Source organism: Hetaerina americana, unplaced genomic scaffold, assembly GCF_022747635.1.
Source record: "Hetaerina americana unplaced genomic scaffold, ioHetAmer1.1.p SCAF_8, whole genome shotgun sequence".
Taxonomy (NCBI): Eukaryota; Metazoa; Arthropoda; class Insecta; order Odonata; family Calopterygidae; genus Hetaerina; species Hetaerina americana.
In genome coordinates, this window is record NW_027287427.1 from 13,406,402 (window position 1) to 13,424,682 (window position 18,281).

Consider the following 18,281-nt stretch of genomic DNA (forward strand, 5'->3'; position numbering starts at 1 on the left):
ATAATCACAATTTTTCCATGAACCCAGTTACTCTCGGCAAAATCTACTCTCAACCAGTAGTAAAAGCAACGAGGGATTTCCTCACATTCCAAGTCCCCTGGTTATGCGCTCACATAACTTCCTCAGGACTGCCTCTCACGGTCCACCCATTCCTGCATCTGGACTGAATGCCTCTCCAATAGCAGTTTCCCAGGCTGCTCGCCTTTCTATGTAAGTGTTATCATATGTTAACATTACACTCCATGCCATACATTTTGTGGCAATCTCGGGGCATTATGCAGATGGTTAAGTTAGTAATGGGTTGTTCATTAATATATTTTTACTGTATTTTAGGGAACAACAATAAAATTTAATTAACTAACCCACTGAGGTATCTAAAATTTAAATAATATTCTCCATAAATTGTCTTGAGACGTCATAAAGTGTTAATTTATCAATTTTTGAAATAGTTGAGTTCTTGAATTGGAACCATGACAATAAATGTAGGAATATCATTGATTCATCTTAATTTTGTAATTATTTTATGGAAGCATTTCAAGCAGAATATGAGAGGGAATGTTGAAAGTGCATATATATGCAAATGTTATGATCTAGTCCATCAGCATTGTCTAACACTTGATGCATTTTTGACCAATGATAAATCAAAGCTAATGATGCAGTCTGTCATTTAAATTATTTTCATGCACATAATTTTGTTTCCATTCCGATTAGGAATCTTGAAAACTCTTGATAAAACATTTGCTTGTGTAGATTCCATTGGATATTTATATAAAGAAAGTAAGTGCTAAGAGATATATTTCCATGGATCAATGTGGTGCGGTAACTATCATACTGGCTTCCCACCTAGTGGGCCCAGTTTCAAATCCCGGCGGTGTTGAATATTTTTCAGTGGTATCTCGATCCCTACTTGAGGTGCTTTGTGGAGGGCACTTTGAGTGAGTATGCTGTCCGTATGATGGGACGTTAAGCTGTGGACCCCTTGGTGCCTTTCGTTAAGAGAAGGCTAATGCCGATGCCGGGTTTCTCTCCACCCTTCATCCTTTCTTGTCCATCCCTTTAGCGCGAATGACCTTAGCTGTCGGTCGTCTCCCCTAAATACTACTACTCAGGATATTTCCTTTGGAAGATGTCAGGATAATTTTTGTTTGAATATATTATTTTCCTTTCAAAATTCATTATTGTATGAATTGCAGCTATTTTGCCAGAAACAAATTTTTTTCCAAAACAATATTCCTGTAAGTTCTACAATAATGTATGTGTGTATATACATATTATGTGTGTATATATATATATATATATATATATATATATATATATATATATATATATGTAATGTCTTAGTCTTATTAAGTCTTTATTGAAGAAGGCCGAAAGCTCGAACAGATTACCGTGTCAGTGTCCTTTTAAATGTTGCTGTTCTATTTGTGTTCTATTGTGCCGTCCCATCATTGTGCTACTCGTGTGAGTGTTTCCGTATAATCGATATGTGTGTGTATATATATATATATATATAATTTATATGTATATTTATTTATTTATATAGTAAAATTTATTGGTCCCAGGACTTTACAAAGTAAAATACAAGACCAGTTAGAGAGAAACAATCAGAAGTTTCAGTGTTCTGAAAATTTCAGAAATTCTTCCACACCATATCAATTTATCAATCAGAAAATGCTTGAGATATTTCTTGAATGTACCCCTAAGAGGAGCAGATTTTATGCCTAAGTATTGGTGTCATTCTGGAAACGAAACTGTTGACACAAATGCTGGGATATTTTTTAAAACATTAGTTTACAAAGATATGGACTCAAAATTTTTCTCATTAGTTCATTGATTGAAAAATATTTTACTTGGCATTAGCATGTTTAAAATTCATGTTTGGTATTTAGTTTTGAGTGAATGCTATGAATTTTTTCAATTAATTTATATTTAGTTTTTTAATGAAGTTTTTGGATCTCATCCTTCAGGCCAGTGCAGAAAGAAAAGTTGAATACAGATCAGCAAACAGGTTCATCTATGCAGCCCAATGCCAACTTCATGTCACAAACTTCTGGATTGGGTTGGTTGTAGTTTTGATATAGTTCTGAGCTAATTATTTCTAGTAGTTTCATGCAGTGGAATGCTTGACTGTTGGCTTGTTTTTATGAATACCTATTGTGTTTATTATTGTTAACTTCCTATTCTATTAGATACTTGAAATATCATTCCTGATATAGTTTTGTGCTCACTCAACAAAGAAGCTCATTATTCAAAGAAGTGAAAGACATGGTACTTTTACATAGTTGTATTTGCATATAACCAACCAGTTTCACTTTAATAAGGCACCTTGTGGCAACATACCGAAGGGAAAATGTGAGGTGAGGGAGGTTAATTTTTAGTGGAAATAGAAAGGGCTCAGGGCTACAGGGAGTGAAGGCAGACCAAAAGGGCATGGAGGGAGTGTGTGTACAGATGAAAATGGGTCGGCCATGGTGTACATGGTTTTGAGTGTATGGAGGCAATGTATTGGATCCAGAGAAAGAGGAAGTTTGGCTGGGAATTAGAACACAGAGTTGCATGTTCCCCTAGAATATGTGACAGTCAAAGGGTGCATGTGGGAGTACCAACTTGTTGTCATTAAAAAAATATGAGGGGGGCTAGGGGGATTGAAGAGGGTTGACTGGGAGACTGGAAGATCTGGGGAATACACTTTAGGCATTACTACTTGACTTCCACCTATGTCGAGGCCCTTAGGTGGTCAGGAGCCTGAGGGCTGAGATGGATGTGGGGAAGGAGTGGAAGAAAGTGAGTAATGGTTGTAAAAACTGAGCTATTTGATACCTTTTATACAAACCTTGTGATGCCTAAATATTAGATTTTAAAATTTTTGTCTAGCTTGGTATGTATAAGGTATCCTCCAGAACATTGTAGCTTAACCATGAGTGAAAGTGTACCTATCAGCCTAAAATACCAAGTAATATCCTTAGCTCAGGTATAAGTAAAAAAATAATAGCATGAACAAATGTTTTCATCAAACTAATTTACAACAAAAGGTAATTGAAAAGGTACAGAAGTCATAATAGGTCACAAATATTAATAAGTAGACCTAGTGAAAAAAACAGAAATATATAAAAATGGATTAAGAATGTTGTGAAGAGATTATAATATTCATGCAGCTGTCGTATAAAAGCCTTTAAATTGTGAATCCAATCATTCTTTATCTTGAATTGTATTCTTTGGCTGCTGAGTTTAGCCCTTATTTTCAATTATACTATTATTTGCTATCCTCATTTTTCGTTAACAAAGTTAGATCCCTAAAATAACTTACTATGTATTATTATGAGCATTTTTGATGGATTTCTATGGAAAAAAATTATGATGTTTGATGTGCAGCTCTAAATTATTTATTTTATAGGAACTGATGTCTCAGCTGGATTGTATGGTGCAGTCGGTTATTCTTCGCATGATGTAGCATGGGAAAGCCAGCAAAGCCCTCAGACTTCCCATGTGAAAGATGAACATGTCACAGGGCCAGATGATTCCAGGTGAAAGATGTGTTGACTTATGGTAACATTATTATTGCATCAACAAATATCCTTCATGTCATTCCCTTTTGAGGTAGGACTGTGTAGAAAACCTTCTCTCACTGATTTCTTCCATGCTGACCTATCTTGGCATACTTCCTACATCTCCGTCTCATTCATGCATTCTTACATAACTGTCTTTCTGTTCATGAAACTTTAAATATTTTTTTCCTGGTAAATCTCTTCAACCACATTCACCCATTACTTTATCACTCTAACCCTTTCTGTTCAAATATTTATGTAAACTTCTCTAATTTCTGTATGATTATTCATGAGTGAATAACAAAATAATTGTCATTTGTAATTATTGTCTGGAAGTACATTTGAATTCAGCTGATACCTATCTGTGAATGAGAAAAAAACCAAATCAACAGAGATGTGAAGTTGAAGCAAGTTACAAAACAACATTATTAAAGACATTTTTTTAAAGCTCATTTCAAGTATGCTTGTAATCATTCTCACCAAACTGCCTATGAGCATTTCATGATTACAGATTTCTGGATTAGGGATGCATAACAGTACTACTCCAACTTCTCTGTGGCATACCTTTCATAGTTGTAATACAGGCACAAGAATATATGTAAAATTTGTATCTTGGAAAATTTTCTCTTCCCATGCAAATATCCAGTGTATATGGTTACTTCTAAATTGTGAGAACATCTCTGATCTCTGCTGTCTTATTACATTGGAACATCTTTGTATGTCTCTCTTTCAGTCTATTCACTTGAAGAATTATTTGCAAGAAATATTTTACATTCTATTAAATTATTAATTTTTTTAGCCTCATGCGCTGCTCCTAGTTCGTAGTGGCACTTAGAAGTTGTCAATACAACTTTTGGGTGTTTCTTTGCGAGTTAATGGTCTGGTTCCAGTTTTAAAATGTATATCACCTCTTGAAAGATATTCCTTTTGAAAGAACTTAAATTTGAAAAATGAACAAAATTCTGTCCCATTTATTTTGTTAATTGGAGACTCCCTGTATTTCAAGGTGCATGTCTAAGTATCATCCTAGACATAACCCAATTAAACATCAGTATAGGAACTTAGGAAATATTCAATGAATGATTTCTTTGTGTCATTAGTTTTTAAGGTTGAATTATGTACTTTTTTAAAAGTTGCATTATACTTACTATTTGTTCACAGCCGGAGACGTTCCTCAAGGGAGAGAGGAGGCCTTTTTGAAGTTCTCCGCGAGTCTGTTTATTCTGAAGTTGCAACACTAATAGCACAAAATGAGAATAGACCTCATTATTTAATTCAGCTTTTTAGAGACCTTCAGATGATTTCCTGTGATGCCCTCAGACAAAGGACTTTACATACAATTCACCGTATTGTTAGTCGGTATCTTCAAGAAAATGGAAAAGAAATGCAAAGTGGGCACCCATCAACCCCTCTGGTAATTCTCCATGAGTTGTCTGCTTGCAGAGGAGTGATTCAAACATGCTCTATCTTTGTAGGATTTGACAATCATGCATATTTTTAAAAGTATTTTCAACTCATTTTCAAGTAATCTTATTTTTTCTTTCATCCAATTAAGATGGAACCTGAAACTGGATTAAGTCTTGGTAGAGAATGTGACTCTTCTGGTGATGAAGACATTCAGGTGAGACTATTTCGTTTTAATTGCAGTACTTCTGAATCTCGTATCTCTTTTTAATGCTTATGATGTACCAAAAATTTTGTGTTTTTAAATTTATCAGGAAAGAACTTACCGTGTGCCTGAAGATGGGATTAATTATGCAATACCTCATGAACAGCATTCTGAAGTTGAATCTAAACTGCAAGAAAGTGAATCTAATGTAAGTTACACTGGTATTGAACTTTTAATATATTCACGTTTATGTCAGCCAAGTTTTTGTGACCACATTTGTATGTATTTAGAATTTCACAGGAGTGGTTGTATTCAGTGGCAAAGTATGGTGTATGATTGCACAGACAGGTGTCCAGGCTATAATTCCAGTTGTGACTTTCTTAGTGGTAATTCATTTTACAATTGGATGCTGCACGGAGCCCACTTCAAATTCAGCACACATCTATTGAATGGATATCTTTACAGTCAAGTACACCACCCCATTTGTCTTCCATTGGACAAGGTGCTATGACTGTGGTCCCTTGGCTTCATTAATTAAGAGTAGATCCTCTCTTAGAATAGATCAATGCTGTTGGGTGAGGTCTTTGATAGGAGCCCTGGGCACTTAAGACCTCTAGGCCTATTATCCTCACCCATGTGTTACCTACTTGCTACATGCAGTCAGGGCCAAGGGAACTATGGTAAAGGAACAAATTTTGCCAATCCAACATCATCCAGGCCCAATTTTGCTTAACTGTGATTCCCTCACTCCTTAAATTCCTACCTCTACCCAATTAAACTCATTAGTACAATTGACCTCAGCTGTCTTAGTTTGGTCATTTCCCATAATACGTATGAAATGCAATGAATTATTACGTTTTGTCTTGATTCCCCTTATTCAATGATTAATGAGTGCATTCCATTTTCCTTTTTCCATTACTCACTTCAGGTAGTGCATTTTGTATTTTGTGAAACCATATTGTGGTGAAAATCATAGTTTAGTTTGTAGGTATGTTAAAAATTAAATATGGAAACTAGAAATACAATTGATCCTCCCCCCTTAAAAGTAATTGAAGTTTGTGGGTCTAATCTGTTACTCACCGGTTTTAGTGACTCATTTACTTATATTTTCTTTTGACTGTTTCATTGAATGTCTTCTTTCTTTAAAGGTTATTTTTTCTAAATTAATGCTCTCATTCATTCCAATATCAATGTCAGTTTTTGGTGAGGAATCAAGGTGTATCAACTGGTGATATGAAATTTTCTATTTTGCTGCATTAAATTTTGAGTTAAGGCAGGTGCCCTTAATAACATTGACATTGTTATTAATTTCAGAGTCTGCAGGAATCTCATTGTGTTGATGAGGCGGCAGGTTTAGCGCTAAGTCAAAAGAGGCGGGAGCATTTGGATAGAAATATTCAGTCCATGTTGGAGCAGCTACTGCCACTCTTAAAGCCTCATTTAGATGAACCAAGCTCTTTCATGCTTCTTCAGAATATTTGTTTGTTGGCATTCCAGTTCTTATCATCTAGCATAAATGCAAATAGCAATAAATCAAAAGATAATGCTGTTAATACTTCAATGCCATTCCACCAACTTAACAGTCTCCTTGAGGAAACCTGTCATGCATTCGAGGGATGCAAGTAAGTCATTTTACGTATAGCTAATTATTAAGTGGATTCATTTTTTATTATCTTCTCTCATGCTATTTCAAAATTTGTTTTTACTACTCTATCTACTATTTATATTTTTCCACATTAGAGTGCCATAGTTAGATTTCATTTTTTATTTAAACTATAAAACAAAATCTCAATGCAACATTAGCGGATGACTCTGTTAAAAGTTACTGTGGCGGCATATCCCGCAGTTTCTTTGGAATTTATAAAACAAAAATATAGCATAGTTTATGAGACAGCTTTCTCAGGATTTTCCTGAACAACATTAGCAGGAGTGAAGAAAAAGATTTTGTGCCTGGGCTTTACCATCATTTATATGATGCTAACCATAGTTTAAACAAATGAGATAACCAAAACTTAAGTTGATAATCTCAATATACATCTATATTTACACTACAGCGTATGTGGGTTGGAGAGCTGAAACTTTTTTTTTTAATATTAATGATTGCCCAAGTACTGTAATTAACGAAGTATTGTTTCAGTTTGAAGTTCCCCATGTTTCATTTAATCTATTGGATGGTATCCCTATATTGTCATGAGTGGAAGTCCTTACTTGATATTTTGTCTCCTCTCCTTGACTGGAAAGAGAGCCATTTTACAATAATTTTTGAAAAAAATCAAAGCTTGTGGCAAAACTCTATACTTAATACTATAGCCTTTGTAAGGCAAGCGAATTAGCATTCAAGTTGTTGTAAATTTATTTGTTTTAGGTATCTATCTATAGAAGTTTATTGCATAACCTTCTGTTGATCTCTTTGTTTTACAGGCTGAAAGATGTTGGTGAAGAACTTTTGATTAGTATTGGGGAAGTGATCATCAAAGCTATCACTTCATCTAATGCTGTTGGACCAAACAGTGGGAAAATTCCAGAGGAGATTGAAGAAATGGAAGAAGAGATTGTAGTGAGTATTATAAAGCATTTTCTTGTAAGAAAATCTAATATGTCATACTTACTTTTGGTGGTAATTTGTTTTCATAATTGTGAATATTTTCTGTAGGAGACTGCTGCAGGCAGTGGTCAGGGGGATGGGGGACTCGGAGAAGAGGATAGAGTTGAGGCTGAAATTGAGGCACTGAATGAGAACTGCTGTGATGATGACCTAGCCGAAGCAGACCAGTCGCTTGGAAGTGGAGGAGTGGGAGTGAGTGCTGAGCCAATGGAATCAGCTCGGCAAGCATCTCAGTGTGATGAAGGAAGTGCTGCTGCATCCAAGGGTGACGAGGCTGAATCTGGATCATTTGTCGAGGAAGAGTCTTTAATTATCCTGGATGTAGAAAGGCAAGATAGTGACCATGGAACAGGGGAACCCCAAGCTAAAGTGGTGGGTGAAGCAAGCAGTGCTGAACCCTATCACAAGAATGAGGCCTTCTTAGAGGTGAGATTTAAATTGTCAGTGAGATTGGCATTGGATTAATTTCAGTTTTGCGCTTGTGATTGGCTTGCTTCCAACTTCCTCACCTCTCCTGTGTTCGTCCTTTATGTGATTCTATCCCTTTTCCTTTTTTCTATTTTTTCATATGAATGAATATTTGTTTGCCATATTGCGGGTTTTTCTGTGTGAATGTGTAATTGACCAATGTGGCTCATCTCCTTCTTCTGGCTATGCGTGACACGAAACACACTTCCTATCCTTTATGACGTTGTATTATTGCTTTCCAACTGTCCTTTCCTCTTGTGTCATCAATTTCTCCTTTGGTGGGTGAAACAGCTCCCTAACGCCATCTCCAGGCCAAAGAATCAGGGCACTTGTTTGCATAAACCCCCTGCACATTAGGGTGTAAATTACATTTTCTTGATAGCTCAAGTGTTTAGAGCATCAGACCAGCAAGTCAAAAGATCTGTGGTTCAAGTCCCGGTCAAGGAATTATTTTGTATTTGTGATCTACTTGATTCTGCCTTCCCCACCTCTCCTGTATTTGTCCTTGTAAGTGTTCTTATTCCTTTTCTTTATATCTATTTTTTCCACGTGAATGAATATTTATTTGCCATATGGTGGGTTATCATGTTTGAATGTATATGTGTGTGTGTATATATATAAACCATAAACACAGTAATCAACCCAAAGGTCGGTTTGATAGGTGATGGTAGAATTCACAGAGTACAAAGCCTGACGGCATGTGAAATTCACGCATCAGGGTAGGCGGGCCAGTTCCTTTCCCTGTGTTGATATATATACATATATTCATATATATACATACATATACACACACATACATATATTCTCTCTATCGATGATATAGAAGCACTCACAAGAACAATATAACATTTGGATGGTACAATAGAACACAAAAAAAATATTTGTATATATGTATGTATAATTATGTATATATATATATATATATGTATGTATATATATATATATATATACACACACACACACACGAGGGTCATCCGGAAAGTAGTACCCGTTCGTGAAATAAAGACACAAAAGTAAATATTAACAAACATAAAAAATTTTATTTGAAAGAGGATACTTTAAACTACTTCTCAACATAATCTCCAAGCAAATTAAGGCATTTGTCATAACGTGTGACAAGTTTCTGTATTCCTGCTGCATAGTCCTTCGCCGCCAGCTCATTGAGATAAGCGAGGGACCCATCTTGCACAAATTTTTGCATAATGCAGATGGTGTTTAACAATTTCATGAACAATTGTTCGAGAAACATTGGGAAAATGCTCACAGATGTCATCAATTGTGACGCGCCGATCGTTCCTCACGAATTCGTCAACTGAGCTCACCAGTTGGTCTGTAATGACAGACGGTCTCCCCGAACGCTCATCGTCGTGTGTGTTCCCCCTCCCCATGTTGAAGTTGCGACACCACCGCCGAACAGACGACTCGTCCATTACATTGTCTCCATACACCTCCTTTAATTGGCGATGAATATCACATGGGCGAACGTTTCTTGCATTGAGGAATTTAATCACTGCCCTCACTTCACAACTGGCGGCGTTCTCAATTTTTTTAAACATTGTAAACAATCACAGAAACAACACAGGCAATGCTAGCGTCACGCAACTTGGCTCAGAGAAGGCAGACAAGCCACTGAAGCTATCTGACCTCGTCCAGCGGCTACTCGCGTTGTCAGCACTTCATGCGGCACGAACGGGTACTACTTTCCGGATGACCCTCGTGTGTATATATATATATGTATATATATATATATATATATATATATATATATATGTATATATATATATGTATATATATATATGTATATATATGTACATATATATGTACATATATATGTACATATATATATATGTATATATATATGTATATATATATGTATGTATATATATATATATATATATATATATATATATATATGTATATATATATATATATATATATATATAAATTCTTTCTAACTTTTATGTCATATTATTATAAAGAATTGCAAGTACCAAAATTCAGCATTCAAGCTGTAACCATCAAAAGGCTGTAGTTGATTAGTTTAGAGTCAAGACTTTACATTATGATTATCATTTCTAATTATATTTGACATTGTATTTATGAAACAAGAAAAATGGCAAAATAGTCTGTAAAATTGTTTCACTTCTTGTCTTCTTGTCAATTGTATTTTGTTAATTCAGTGCATCACCCTATAAAAAATGCCTAATTATTTTGCTATTATTTCATCTCCATTATAACTAACATATATTGATGTAAAATTACTTTTTCCAGTGTAATGGAAATAATGAAAATGATGAAGCTCTTGCAGCAGAGGCAATGATTGACTCTATGAGTATTTCCTCTGATGAAGTTAAAAATCCACCTGTTATTAATATAGAGGTGAGTGAATGACTTTTAAGGATTCATTTAATAATCTTTTGAGAATTTACTTTCTCTTCAGTGTTGAGTGAGATTGGAAGAGCTGAGGTAATATTCTGGCACCCATAGATCACCTACTTCATTCTTAATACCTAGAAATATATAGGAAAAATATAGCTATTGTTTGAGCCATGGCTGTGATATCAGAATTGGAGTCCAAGTAATGGAATTGATAGTTTTTTGACTCAGTCAAAGTGGTAATCAGTTAAATGTTGCCAGTTGCATAATTCTTTCAATAAAAATTTCAATTTCTAGACTTGTCTTTGTATGACACACCAATTTTACAGCTTTAGGAAAATATTATTTTATCATCAAAGATTTAATAAACGTCAATATAAATATGCTTCATTGTTTTTAACTGTCCTCTTTGAGTCATCATGCTTAGGGATTGCTCCTCTTTTCTCCTCATGTGTGAATTTTTATTGATACTTCAGTACTTATGTGATATGCTCATGATCCTTTCCCTCATCAACCCCTTCTAGTCAAAAATGCATGTGTGTGATGCTGAGTTGGCACAATTAAACTGGGAGGATGATGAAGAGGTAGATGTTGCTGCAGAAGAGGATATTAATAAGAATACTCAGGGTGAGTTGTGTGATTGACTTTAGCCAATAAAGCACATCATATCTCAGAAAAACTGACTTATGGTGTGCCTACATTTTATGAAGGTCATCTGTTTTCATTTTGTGTAATTGTTTATTCATTTTTCTGCTCATCTTGTGTACATAAGGAGTGCATTATTTTAAAAATGAACCAAAAGCTATGATGCTTTTTAGTGTTCATCATTTACTTTTGAAAAGGAGGTAATGAAAAAAGATATCGTTGTCAGATGGCAAGATAATTTTTAAGTTGAAGGCCCTAAATAAGAAGTTTTATATATCCATCTTTTTTTCAAGTGCTTTATAACTTTTCTTGACTACCAAAATCCTGAATTTCCTGAAAATTCTTCATTATTAATTGATACATTTTATTTGGAATAATTTTCCTCAAAGTTAGAGGAAAATATTTCTTATACCAACAATCTTATTACTTGTGCGTACAAAGTAACTAAATATTACAATGCTCATTTGTTGAATTTTATAGCAATCAATCATTGCAATGGAATGAAAGTTCATTTTGTGTAGGTCTGAGTGAGACATAGAAAATCTTACTAATTGCATTCTAATTTTAAGGTTTCCCAATATTTTTCTTTGGACTGAGAGTAGGTAGTGAGATATGGTTGAGCTTAAAATATGCAGGCGCTCTTAACTGTTGGCAGTTCTTCTTAGGTGGCTTACTTAACTGGGGAAAAATTATGCATTTTCCTCATTTTTAGATCAATTTTGGGATCACCATCAATTTCATACATTCTAATAGTTTATTTAACATTGGTATTTTTGCTCTGAGATCCCATCATAACTCTCACTCAATTTAAAATGCTTTGGATTTGATTCTAAAGCAACCAAAAAAATTAGGAGTAGCTTATCTTAAGAATTAAAATATTTGTTTTGTGATGGCATAGTTGGATAATGTTAGGAGGTTGGAGGGGAATCATTTTGGGAACGCTAACTTAGCCAGAACTACAAAGTAGGTATGTTCCATGAAAGGTCTGGTGCTGTTTGAAAATAGGAGGGTCGGCTGAAAACTAATCCACACATGCTTGTAGAGGGCTATTACGAACTAGGGATTGGAATCACTTGGTCAGGTGGAGTTTACTGATGCCAGACTTCATTACTCCACCTGCTGTGATGACTAGTGAGGGGGCTGGAGTCCCACCACTGGTCAATGTGTTAGGGGTCAGAGTTTTATTAGAAACCAGAAGCTTTGTATGCATGAAAATTATCTTGGTCATATGGTCCAAAAATGGCATTAGCCAATGGTGATTAGCAGTTCAAATAGCAGACCAAATGGTATACAGCATATATGGGAACTTTGATAAAGAAATAGGTGTGTACATATTTATTATTTATTAGGTAAAAATGGTTGACCTGGTATCAAATACCAAATTAACATGTGTAAAATTGTTGATTGAAGGACACGGTGTAGAAGACAGTAAAATGCGTTGACTTCTTAGATGAGAAAATATAGATGAGCATTCATTTTCAGATGAAAGAACCTAACAAGGTAAACAGAACAGTTTCAGGTTTAACTTTGTGGAATTCCTTCTTGATGAGGGTAAAAAAAAGAAACTTTGCACTTCCACATAAAGATTTAATGCTTCACACGACCCTGGTTTCAATGCTGCACATCATCATCAACTGATCTGTTTTCTTTTTTTTTACCCTCATCAAACAAGGTAAAGTGAACTGTAGCATCAATTATCACTTATATGTTTGATCATATGAATTTCACAGAAAGGAAATTCTCTGAAGAAATAGGAAATGCTATTGAAGCTTCTCTACTGAAACGGTTTGCTGATGTCTGTGAATCAATGAAGAAAACAATGAAAAGATGGTTCATGAAAGATTATTTCAGACCTTTTGTCCATATGATTCATCTATTCATCGCAAAATTTTGTGTCAATATGAGAGGACAACGGGAGAAATAATGGTAAATGTTTTATCAATGCTGAAAGCATACATCACGGATTTTAAATTTTATTTAAGGGAGGGACAGGATTTTGAACATATCTTTTGTTAGATGTTGAATTAGATGGGTTTGGTGAGTATAAGAAAGGAAATGTCAACTGTAGCATTCCAATTTGAGGAATAGATTGGGTCTCACCCAATGGTTACCCAATTTACACTGAAATTCTTGCATTGTTACCCAATGGTGTTAATTATTCATCATTACTATAGTTTATTAATTTTTGAAGTTTATTTTATTTAAATTATAGCCACAAAAATTTTACAAAAGATGTATCAATAAATGTTAAAAAAATAAAACCATAGAGAGTAAAATGAATACAAATAGGAACCCAAAAACATTTAGAAATATAAGCGTGAATATAGAAAAAAAAGACAGAATTAAGTATACAGAGGCTACAGAAAGATCTTATAAAGGACTCAAGGGAGCTCTCTTGGAATAATGTCGAAAGTAGTAAAATATGAAAGGAAACAGACTGACTGTAGTAAATAGAGGAAATGAGTAATGAAGAGAAAAATGGACTGAGGGAAAATGTAGAGATATTGAGGAAATTTGCATCGAAGAGAAACACTGAAAAAGCTCACTCCCTAACCTGAAGAATTGTCATAATGGAAAAAAAAACCTTTGAGAAAGAATATTGTAAAAGTAATAATTGGTGAAGAGGAATTTTCTTTGAGATGGAATGAATTGTACAAGGAATAAATACATACAGAACAATAGTATGCAGGAATTGTATGCAGGAGAAGCAGGAAAATGGTATCCATGAGATAGAGAAGAAATCTCTTTTTCATTTTCAACAAGATTTAGTTTTCTTGAATATCTTTGAAAGCGATTGAAAATATTTGATTATTACAAATAATGTTAAAGGAATAGATTTAGCCCTACACTGTGGTTTACCAAAGAATAATTATCTAATAAATCTCATATTGGAACATGTAAGTAGCTCACTAATTCTTCATTACCTCATTTAAAATGGAAAAAGAGATTATATTTATAATAGCATAAATATGAAAGGGTGATAATTAGAGTAGCTCGGGATTATCAATGGTATTCAGCAAAGAATGTCAAAGTAATAGATGAAGAGATTTGGCAACTAACGATTGTGTACACATGAATAGGTACTTGACAAATCATATACAGAAACAGAATGCTTCACCAATTCTTCATGACTTACTACCTTGATCAAAAAGTTCCCGGAATAACCACCGTGTGGCGCTCCCATCGTTCCGATTTGAGTTCTGTTTTTTTTGTTAAATTGGTACATCTGTTGTTGATATTCCCTTTAAATCTTAGTGTCATAACTTGACATTTGCAAAAGTTACGTAGCCAAGAGTACATCTATCTCTGTGTGTGTTGGCGATTTTTTACAATTGCAGAAATGGATTTAAATTTGCAACAACGAACTTGTATTAAATTTTGCGTAAAAACGGATTTAGTGGCGCACGGACGTTGGAAATGTTGGAAAAGTGTTTCGGCAACGATTCTCTAAAAAAAACGGTCGTTTACCAGTGGCACGAGCGGTTCAGAAGTGGTCGTGAGTCAATCGAAGATGATGAACGCAGTGGCAGACCATCGACATCGAAAGTCGGTGAAAAAATTGATAAAGTAAAAGAAATGTTGGTCAATAACCGCAAATTAACCATCAGAGAAATAGCGGAGGACTTGAACATTGCCTATGGATCCGCCCAAGACATTGTGGTTAATGATTTGGGTTTCCGTCGTGTAGCAGCAAAGTTGGTGCCAAAAGACCTCAATTTCATGCAAAAAAGAGACCGTGTTGACGTCGCAAAAGACATGATTTGCGAGGCTGAATCCGATCCCACATTCATCAAAAGGATCATTACTGGAGACGAGACGTGGGTTTATGAGTACGACACGCAATCCAGACATCAGGCAAGTGAATGGCGTTCACCAAATGAGCCGAGACCAAAAAAACCACGTCGTTTTCAGTCAAAAAAGAAGGCAATGCTGACGGTTTTCATGGATTACAACGGTGTAGTGCATCATGAATTTTTGCCAGAAGGCCAGACAGTAAACAAAGAGTATTATTTGGGCGTTATGAGACGTTTGCGTGAAGCAATTCGCCGAAAGAGACCAGAAATGTGGGCAGAAAACTCGTGGATTTTGCACCATGATAACGCACCGTCGCACAGTGCTATCATTATTCGTAATTTTTTGACGAAAAATGCAACAAATACCATCCAACAGCCACCGAATTCACCTGATTTGGCTCCCTGTGACTTCTTTCTGTTCAATCGAGTTAAAAAACCATTACGGGGAACGCGTTTTAGCAGCCGAGAGGAAGTAATGGAAAAATCGCAGGAAGCACTGATGGACATACCGAAAACCGAATATAAAAAAAGGTTCGAGGATTGGATCAAACGCTGGCATAAGTGTGTTGCAGTCGATGGGGATTACTTTGAAGGGGACAATATAGATTTAGATGAATAAACTTTTATTTTTAATTTTCTGAATAAATTCCGGGAAATTTTTGATCAAGGTAGTATTTCAATTAATAATTACATTGCATTGATAAAATAGGGAAGTTCAGGGTAGTTCCTAAGAGATACTTTTTTAAAGAACCAATGTTGCTAATATCTCTTCACCTGTTTTTACTCAACCATACTGTTTATTTTTAATGCAAAATAATGGTGTTTAACACATGCCTATGCTCAAATTTTATGATTTTAATATGCTAGGTGAACATGACCAATTTAAGCAAATTGCTGCTATATTGAAAATATACCCAGGTGGAGTTTCAAAGGCAGGGCACCTGGCAGGGCTGTAACTCTGACAAAGTAGTGTGCTATTACTCCATCCGAAACTCATTTGTAATTGCTTTGGACGGTGGGACTCATCCAGCAGGGTAATACTGCCTGGCAGAGTCACTCTGCCTTTCGTAATTGCTCTGGGCAGTGAGACTCATTTCGAACAGTATCATATCGCAGACAGGTGAACTCTGCCTTGCGTTTATCCAATGTACATGTTTCATCGGCAAACCATATTGGACTATCCAAGAAATATATTGGTTTCATTATTGAACAAATGGGGCACCATTAAATCTGTGCCCGATGGGTGCCATGGCATCTCACAGACGAGAACAAACAGCCATATGTATCTGTCTATTGGAAATATGGTTTTTTACCGGCAAGCTTAACTAAATAATGGGTTCATTCTAATTGCTGTGTATATGTAGTCTGCTGTGCATTGCCTCAATAAAGAGAATGTTTCTAAAAATCTTATTTTAAGATGATTTTGTTCAAAAAAGGTTTTGAAAAATGTTAATCATATTTTCTAATGCTTCATTATATTTTTCTGTCAAGTTACAATACATTTGATTGATGTTATCTTATTTTGATCATTAGGTGATGCCAGTGGAAATTTTTGACACAGATGAAGATGTGTTTACATTTAGCCTCAGGCCTTGAGGAGACCAATTCTCAATGCAGTATTGCATATTAGAAGACATCTCTCTAAATATTTCATGAGCAAAAGTTGCTTCGGATGATTACTCAAGTTCCTTTCAGTGTTGGCTGCCATAAGCTGATGATGTTATTTTCTTCCTAATAATAGTTAATATTACAACAACATGCAAATTCTAAAAAAATAAAAATATAGGAGTATGTGATAGATATTTTTGCATTTGAGCTGCTCATAAATACATTTATTGTCATATGATATTACAATCATTCCATTTGAAAAGTATTACTGAAATATCAGATGATCTTTGTTGAATTTGGTAGGTTTGATTAATTTTTAGACAATTTAAAAGCAGGCATGTGCTTTTAATATTATAAAAAACTGAAATGAATATGATGCATTATTTTAAACTCAGGTATCACATGAATTTGTGGCACAGGTAGTTCATATGTTTGCTCTTAGATTTTTCATTCTTTATCTTCATCCATGGTATTATCTGTCATGCAGTAATTAACATATGTGATGCTAAACAAAAGGACTTGATGCATTATTATTTAAGATCAACCATGTAGCTTAAATACACCTGTAATTTTCAGATCATCTAATAAATTATGCAAAGTTCATCTAGAGTCTTTTATTGATTCTACCTTTTCCTTAATCCTCTTACCAATAGGAAATGAAGGGAAAGAAAAAAAATCATAATGAATAGCTGAAAACTCAGAAATGGAAGTTGCCTGAGACAACAAATTTCAGAAATGGAAGTTTAATTGAAGTTACATCAGATTGCTGTCTTAGTCAATCTAATTATTGTGGTTTTCTATTACTTTTAGTTAATGCTTCATGGAATTTGAATTGAGGAATACCTTGGAATTTCTCATTCACAGTGGTGCCTGGTACATAAATTTAGTGGAAAGAAATTTCAATTTCCTTAAAATCACTATAAAGGGGATTACATTGTAATGTTTCATTAGGTCAATGGCATTTAAATTTTCTAATTCTTCCAAACTGAGACTGCAAATATTCTAAAGTATTAAGTAAATAAAAGTATTTAAATAAAAGTATTTAAATAAAAGTACTAGCAAATAGTTTCTATCCTCAACATCATCATAAAATCCAAAGTCCCTATTCTTACTGTTTTTTTCCTCTTCTGTCTACTTCCCTGTTGCCTCTGTTGATTCAACTTTGAAAGGATTTTGGGTGATGATGGCCATGGAAGTCTTGCCCTTCGTACTGCCAGGCATAACACACGACTCAGTAATATGGGTCATGTAGTTGCCAGGATTCATATGTGTCCGTATAGACTCAATGGTATAGATAATTTACGTGGTTTCCTGTGGGCTTCAGCAAGAGTGTTTTAAACGTGACACCATCACTCAAATGACCACCCCACTGGGGTCAGATGCCTCTGCAGCCACTTCACTGATGCTGTGTGGACCACCTTTCATTTGGCTCCTACCCTTCGACCAATCTGGCATGGGTGACCCTACCAGGAGCAATCCTATAATTGCTGCTGACAGCCCAGCTCTAGGGGTCATCTGAATGTATACTGTAAGCCTTTCCATCTACTCAAGGTTGTAATTAATTGGCCCTCAACTTTTATTTAAGACCTAGGTTTTGTTTTGGTATAGCATCGTCAGGTAAAACACAAGTC

At 35.0% G+C, this 18,281-nt stretch overlaps 1 protein-coding gene across 1 annotated transcript; it reads left to right on the top strand.

Annotated features, from left to right (window-relative positions):
- LOC139697689 (pericentriolar material 1 protein-like) lies at nt 1-17,253 on the top strand. Its single transcript, XM_071596506.1, has 12 exons — nt 1-210; nt 1,968-2,059; nt 3,395-3,524; nt 4,707-4,959; nt 5,101-5,166; nt 5,264-5,362; nt 6,469-6,776; nt 7,576-7,711; nt 7,808-8,185; nt 10,499-10,606; nt 11,128-11,230; nt 16,576-17,253. The coding sequence occupies exons 1-12, from the start codon at nt 104-106 to the stop codon at nt 16,596-16,598; spliced, it is 1,803 nt and encodes a 600-aa protein (XP_071452607.1). The 5' UTR covers nt 1-103; the 3' UTR covers nt 16,599-17,253.
- The last annotated feature ends 1,028 nt before the right edge of the window (nt 17,254-18,281 follow it).

Coding starts and splice junctions, on each gene's coding strand:
- LOC139697689 (XM_071596506.1), top strand. CDS start 104: ATGCGCTCACATAACTTCCTCAGGACTGCCTCTCACGGTCCACCCATT. Junction 2,060..3,394: donor GTCACAAACTTCTGGATTGG/GTTGGTTGTAGT, acceptor TTTATTTTATAG/GAACTGATGTCTCAGCTGGA. Junction 5,167..5,263: donor CTGGTGATGAAGACATTCAG/GTGAGACTATTT, acceptor TAAATTTATCAG/GAAAGAACTTACCGTGTGCC.